Source organism: Brachionichthys hirsutus, chromosome 8, assembly GCF_040956055.1.
Source record: "Brachionichthys hirsutus isolate HB-005 chromosome 8, CSIRO-AGI_Bhir_v1, whole genome shotgun sequence".
Lineage (NCBI taxonomy): Eukaryota > Metazoa > Chordata > Actinopteri > Lophiiformes > Brachionichthyidae > Brachionichthys > Brachionichthys hirsutus.
In genome coordinates this window covers 15,424,001-15,431,616 of record NC_090904.1, presented here as the reverse complement: position 1 = coordinate 15,431,616, position 7,616 = coordinate 15,424,001, and the positions used below count along the sequence as shown (strand labels likewise).

Sequence of the window (7,616 nt, the reverse complement as noted above, 5' to 3'; positions counted from 1 at the left end):
ATTTTATTCGGGGGGGGGGGTCATGCTGTTTATTTATTTTATTTTATTTGGGGGGGGGGGGTCATGCTGTTTTATTTTATTGTATTTTATTTGGGGGGGGGGGTCATGCTGTTTATTTATTTTATTTTATTTGGGGGGGGGGCATAAATAACTGCGCCGTTTGAGCTTTAACTTTACCAAACTGCATGTCTGAGTATTTATTGTGACGAAGATGAGACGCCCCCCCCCCCCCCCCCCCTCTGAGACCAACACCTGGCCCGGCTTGGCTGGATGCGCAGCAGCATCCGACCCCCCCCCCCCCCCCCCACCACCACCACCATCCGCTGTTTTCAGGCGGCTCCCAGTCACATTCAAACACGATCAACGCCATGGCGCAACATGAACGCGCATGAAGGGAGATGAAAGCGGCTCGTTTTGCGCCAGGCTCCAGGACGCACGCACGCACGCGCTTACCTTCCACAGCGAGGACGGCCGGTAGGGTCCATAACATCCACAGAAAATCCATCATCTCACCGAGACGCTGGGAGAAAACGCGTCCCCGAAGCCATGGACAACGAGCACGGTGCGTGAGACTGACGCGCCGATCCCAGAGAAATCCACTCAAATCTGAGCCACGTTTGGACCAAACCAAAACGCAGACAGACGGGGGGGGCGCGCGCAGCGACGCGGGGACGCGGCCTGGCGCGTCAGCGAGACACGAGTCCAGCGCGCGTCCTGCGCAGCAGAGACACTGGTCCAACACGCACCATTAATTGGCGGCGGGATCAAAGTCTATCAAAGATCCACGCAGCCGCTCGTCGAGGTCCCGCCGCGGCCCCTTCAAAGAGACTTGAATGAGCCCGCTGTCAATCATCCAGAGGAGGACCGTCCACGCCGGCTCAGCGGCCGATGCATGTGGGACGGTCATTAAGGACAGAGCCGGGTCCGGGACCGGGACCGGGACCGGGACCGGGACCGGGTCCGGACCGGGTCAAAGACAGGATGATTCTATTCTATTCACAGGGAGCAGCAGAACTCTCCAGTAAGGGAAGCCTTTATTTACACTCATCGTCTGGATGACGTCATGAAATACAACGATGTACCCTGATACTACAATACTCCGTGTCTTTGTGTATTGTGTGTAACATGCAACAAGCCAGACCAGGTTGGGGTTCATGAAAACGACGTGCAGCCGTCTGATAAACGCTTTGATGTTGCTGCGGTGAATGTGATTGGTCCGCTGAGTGATCCCGAAAGGCCTCCAATGGCTGATTGAGACTCGATTCATAATCAATGAGGATCTAACAGCCAATGGGAAAGTATTGATGCGTCTTTGTGCCGTAAACAGAAAGGAAGGAAGGACGACGAGAATCGCTGCCAACCAATGAAACAGCAGCACGAGCCGCCGCTCGGACGCGCCTGAAACGCCGCTCGGACGCGCCTGAGCCGCGACTCGGACGCGCCTGAGCCGCCGCTCGGACGCGCCTGAAACGCGGCTCGGACGCGCCTGAAACGCCGCTCGGACGCGCCTGAAACGCGGCTCGGACGCGCCTGAGCCGCCGCTCGGACGCGCCTGAGCCGCCGCTCGGACGCACCTGAGCTGACTTCAGATCAGGTTCAGGTGACCTCAACGCAGACGGAACAAACCGCATTTGCGTCTTGCCACGCGTCGTTCTTCGCTGTGTTTTAATGGCTGCGTTGTAATCAGATCTCTCAACGTTAAATTAAACCCTCAATCTTTCATTCTAACAAGTAAAACAAAAACAAAAAAACTGTGTCTACAACGCAGTTTGCCGTTTTCGCATATAATATCTGAGTACCTGAAGTAATCCCATTACTTTTACTGTCTGTGAAGCAAACTGCAGCAGCAGTATCATCATTTGTCTCTTTGTTTACGGCGCACGCAGTAATTCAGTAAATGAACTATAATACATGTATCTCTGTAAAACCATTCATAGTTTACCTGTTTAGGAATTAATAATAAAATGTGCATTTAATAAAATCAGAAACAAATTAGTGATGTAACAACATTAGAGACCGTATTAATTATCTCATCTAATAATATAATTAGATAAACTGTATTGTGAGAACAAATATTGCAATTATCATATTACATTTAAACTCTAAATAAGCAGCGTTTAACTGTTTTGTTTAATGTCGTAAAAAATGCTGATGAAAAATTCTTATTATTATGGAAATAAATACGTTATTGTGTTGTTGCCAATGATGTATAATTAAATTAATATTAGAAGGAATTTATATTAATACATCAATAGCAACTCTATGCATTTCCAAATACAGATATTGATTTACATGGTCAAGACTACGTACAACGATTTATAATGTTTGTTTTGTTTTGTTTGGTTGTTTTTTAAAGGAAAAATAAAAAAACCATTTATAATGTTATTGTTTTATCATTTCTAGATGATAAAATGTTGACCTCTTTGCACTTTGAAAAATCATTGAAATATGAATAATTTTATTGAAACATCAGTTCCAGCAGCGGAAGGAGTTTTTTTTTTACGTGTTTAGTTTGTGAGTTTTCCCTCTGAAGGCGTGACGCGTCCTCGCATCAACACTGCCCCCCTCCGGCCAACAGAGGAACATTCATGCGGCCTCGGTTCATCACAGCGGCATGGCAGGATTGTTCTTCATATTTTGGGCAAGCTAAAAACGTTTTAATTTTTTTGTAAATTAATTAAATTTAGAAATGACTTTTAAAAATGTAATGATTCAGGAAAAAAGGAAATGATTATTTCTTTCATAATTTATAATGTCTTTAAATCTAATCTCCGGATAACATTGGGACCAAAGAGATGTGTTTTAGTCATTATCAATATTTCCAGTTTGTCATTAGTTAGCGTATTTAGACATCGGATTATTCCGTTATTACGATTTTACACAAAACGTATCTCTGGCCGGCGCTGATGTGCGACACACGTACGTTTATTGTCGTGGAATTAATTTAGCCGTGTAGTCACAAAATGTGTTGCATTCTTTTTTCCCTGAAGAATCCGAGTTGTTTGTTAAACATCGCCCGGTGCCGCTGGAGAACCGTCCGCTGCACGCCTCCATTCTCTCAGCATGTCGCCTCGCCCTTTCCAAAATCTTGATTCAATCACGCTTTGATGAATTCGACCACGAACCTCGGGGAGGGTTTCATTCCTTTTCTTGTTTTATGCACTTTACAGGCCGCTGGAAGCTCCACTGCTGTCGTGAAAGCGCTTCTGGCACCGGCGGCGTCTCCGTCCGCTCCACTCGGGGTTGGTCTTCCAAGCGAGCTGCAGACTGGGGGCCCTTTGGGCGTGACGGACAATCGGCTTTCATGTTGCTTCAAAAACTGTCTGAGCGTTGCTCAGAGGCCAAACTGCACGTCTGCGTCGTCGTAATAAATCGGAGCAGGAAGCAGAGGCCCGATAAAATGGGATCGAGCTGACGTTCACGATGAAACGAACGCCCTGATAAAATGGCGGTCATCCATCCTGGCTCTGGTCCGGGATGCTCGCTTCCCCTCTCGGCGCGATGACACGCCCACATCCATCAGCCGCTGCGTGCTGACGGGTCGCTTTGCTTTTCAGAACCACAGATGGGTTTTCCCCACAAGCAGCAGCAGCAGCCTCGAGTTTGTAACTGGGGGAGGAACTTTGGCTCGTTCTGTCTGGGAGCTAAAAGCGGCTTTAGAGGACGATGCTGAAATTACCAAACTGATTTCCACGCAACTGGATGAGAGGACGCGGTCTTTGGTCCAGTTGTTGCTAAACAGCGGAGACAGATTGAGTATTTTCCACCATTTTTTAATATGTTTTTTACATACTGCCTGGATAATCCGCCCCCGTATCGGTGGTTGTTATTTAAGGCTACATCAGGCTTCAATCGGGTCTTTTTCCAGCTGTGACTTTGGTTTTGTTAAATGAACGTGGACTGAACGAAAAGGAAGGAGAAGCAAGAATCTCGGTGTTGTCTAAGATATTATCCTTAAATTACTGCCGAAAGTCACAATAAAGACTTTATTTTTGATTATTTGCTTTTTCATTTCTCCTCTGATAATCCCATTCCCAGAGTTGCTTTGCTGTGTGACCAACGTAGAAACAAAAAGCACATTTCAATGCTCAGACCGTCTCTTATTTTAGTTTTCGTTTTAAACCTGCAGCCGTCTGGTTTTGGGAACTAACTTTGTTACTTTCTGAAGTTAAATGGGATAATGCTCTAATATCTGGGCTTGTCTTAAACAATTTAATAAAAAACAATCGAATATTTTATCAAGCGAAGCTTCTTTCATAAATCTCAGTTTAGTAAGAAAAGTCTGTTTGTCCATTAAAATCTCAATTTGAATGATAAAAATAGAAGATTGCATTTTGAATATTGAGAATAAAGCAACCGATGTCAGACTGGTGGACATGAAATCTTTGTCTCCGGTCCGCGTCCCTCCAGAGTGCAGACAGACAGACGGACGTCACGGAACCACAGATGGAGCTGCTCAGCAGGACGCTATCGCTAAGCGGATTGCTGCTCCTCTCACCGGACCGTTTGGTGGGACGGACCCTTTCATCGTGACCCAGCGCCGCTGGCATGCTGGCTCCGGTCTGCAGCTTTTGGGTAAGCCTTTTGACACCCTCCACGGCCCATGTTGACCTGCTTGGCAAAGAGAAATGAATAACCTGACAACAAGCAGCCAGTTGGGATCAGAAAGTCCGTCGACCTCCGACCTTTCACTCGGGACTCGTACCAGCTCTGTGTGAGAACGGCCCTGTGTCGAGTTTCTGCCCCGTACAGTAGCACCCTGACAGTAGAGGGCAGTCATGAGGCAGTCCAAAATGAATGGGGCTCTCTGGAGAAGAAGCTTTGTGTATTCATTAACTCTTTCAATGCCATTCACGTCGAAAGACGTTTTTTATAACCCAAACATTCACTGGCAACCCTGACATTGAAATCTGCCTCTCTCCAACGGCCAATCATTCTGGAACGAAAAATGGGAGGAACACAAAGAAGAGACTTTATTCTTTCACTTGGTAGGTTCGGTGTTTGCATAGTCATAGGAAAGAATATTCGGTGAGGCTTGGAAAATCGGGCAAAATGAGCGAAAACCGGGGCATAGAGCTGAGCTGAAAGAGTTAAATGTCTGAATGGGTCAAAGCCATGCGTGTCGTTTAGATTTGACTGAGAAATACCTCTCTCTGCTAGCAGTCATTACGAAGCCACATTAGCACAATGCTAATGTTACGGCGGTTGTCTCTGCCTCTGCGTTGTGTGTTGGGTAACAGATTTGCAGGTCCACACACGGATGGTTCTGTCGTCGTTTACTGGATTTATACAAAAAATGTACATGAGCACATCTCGGGGAATGTCGACTGCTCAAACGGAGTGCTGGGGGAGGGGAAGCAGGAAGCAGGGCAAAACCGTAGGACGGAGAGCCAGGAGGGACAAAATACTCCAAATCATAAATACCCCAAGATGTACATTAAAACAAATGAAATAAAAAACGTGTGTAATTATAAAAAGGAAAACAAGACAAATATGTCAATAGAAAATAAATAAATCCCCTTTATGCAGGATTTAACTGCATCCATATTTACACTAACAGCTGGAGCTGCGTTTTGCTAGCAGGCCCTCCAGCTAGCCAAACGCTAGCATCACGAAGATGGACATCATCATTCTCATGAATGTGGCCGGGCTATTGCATAAACCCTGAGGTAGCCTGTTGTACTCATGCAGGCCAAATGGCGAGGAAAAGGCAGTGTACTTCTAGTCATCCTCATGCATGGGCACGTTGTAGTAGCCTGATGTGAGGTCCATGGTGGAGAAGAATGCATTGCCACCTAAAGCTTTAAGGACATCGGCCTGATGCGGGAGCGGGTGAGCTCTTTGACAGTGCGTGCATTAAGCCACCTAAAGTCAGTGCATATTCTCAAATCGCCGTTCTTCTTCCAGGCTAAGACGAGAGGCGAGGCATAGTCACTGTGCGACATGCGAATGATCCCTCTCTCCTCCATCTCATTCCGTGCTGTCTTTAGTTTAGTGTACTGACTGGGTGGAATGCGCCTGTATGGCACACGAAAGGGCCTGTTGTCAGTCAGATGAATGTGATGGACGAAACCTCCAGCCTCACCACAGTCCATTCTGTCTCTGGAGAAGATCGACTCATGACTCTCGATGAGCTGCAGCAGCTTGTCTTTCCATTGTGGTGACACTTCACAGGACTCCAAGTCGATGTCAGAGAGATTCAAGTCGCGCAGGGCATGTTTCAGCTCCTCAGGTCATCTGTGTGTTGAAGGAGAACCACTCTCTGCACACTGCACATGCGACTTGAACTCTGCAGGTTTCGGCAGGTCTTTCAGAGCAACACAAGGTGACACGTCTGCTATCTTGGTGTTCCGTCTAAGTACAACTCTGTGACTGGTCGGATTGATGACTTTCAGTGGGATGGAACCATCTCCCCAAAGTGGTGTGATTACTCTGCCAACCATTATCTGCTTCGGCCTTGACCTCGACTTTGTCGGCTCAACGATGACTGTGCTGCCCACAGACAGGACTGAAGACACAGGCAACTTCCCCCACACCAGGTGCTCTGTTTGCGGCTCTAACGTCACCCTTCTCTGGAGCTTTACAGTACCCACTCTCTCAGGCACAGACTCGCCTCTCCACCTCTCAGTGTTGGAGAACAGGGACAGGAACTCGCGGCACTCGTCACTCTGGTTATGGCTGGGCGTGGACATGACTCTCCAGTAGCCACTCGTCCCTCTTAGTTGCATCAACAGCTCTTTGATTGCATTAGTGCCTAGGATGAACTCTTCTGTCTGACCTGGCACTACTAGGGCAGGCACAGACATGGGGCAGCCGTACACAGTAACATTGAGCTTGTAGATTGCTGTAGATGTGACCCAATGGCCTCCACAACCAACAATGACAATATCCTGTCCTGAGCCAGCTGCTTTGCGATGCTGGGGATGCTTCTCACTAAACCTGCCTCAGCTGACTCACTAAGGGTACATGCCATGGATCCACTATCAGTGGGTCCATCCTCAACTGAAACTGATGTGTAAAACATCCTTACAGCCTTAGGGACTGCCTGAAAGCTCTGAAAGATAACTGTTTTGTCTGATGAAATGTCGCTACTGTATAACTGACTTAAAGTATCATTACCTGAAAAAGATTCAAAGCCAGAGGTGGGAGACTGACTCTGAAGATCTACGCGGCCCTCCCCTACACGCAGATCCTTCAGTTTAACGGCTGGTTTGCTGCTGTCGCACTCCTCCCTTCCTGTGGACATCCGCTCCTGGCATGGTCAGGTGAAAAACACTGGAAGCACAGCTAGTTTTGCATGCAGTGTGACAAAGCTGAGTGACTGGCATCTCCACAGACCAAGCATGGCACATTGTTAAGACCCTGAACCCTAGGTAAGCCACTAGGCCTTCTACTCACAGGTCTGGACTGAGTATTGCTCATGAGGACTTTCTCCAGCATAGTAAGCATTCTCTCCATGGCAGAGCTGTCTGCAGAGGCTGACGCTGAGTCATGATACGGAACATTTACCGTACGTATATTACGCTGCGTCATGATACGGAACATTTACCGTATGTATATTACGCTGTGTCATTATATGGAACATTTACCGTACGTATATTACGCTGAGTCATGAT

General features: G+C 47.3%; 1 protein-coding gene across 1 annotated transcript in view; it reads right to left on the bottom strand.

The window, feature by feature from the left end:
* Window positions 1-6,692, bottom strand: part of LOC137898173 (uncharacterized) — a 7,252-nt gene extending 560 nt beyond the window's left edge. The window contains exon 1 of the mRNA XM_068742173.1: window positions 6,614-6,692. Coding sequence (XP_068598274.1) covers window positions 6,614-6,692 — 79 coding nt within the window. The remainder of the gene's footprint in view (window positions 1-6,613) is intronic.
* Between the last annotated feature and the right edge of the window lie 924 nt (window positions 6,693-7,616).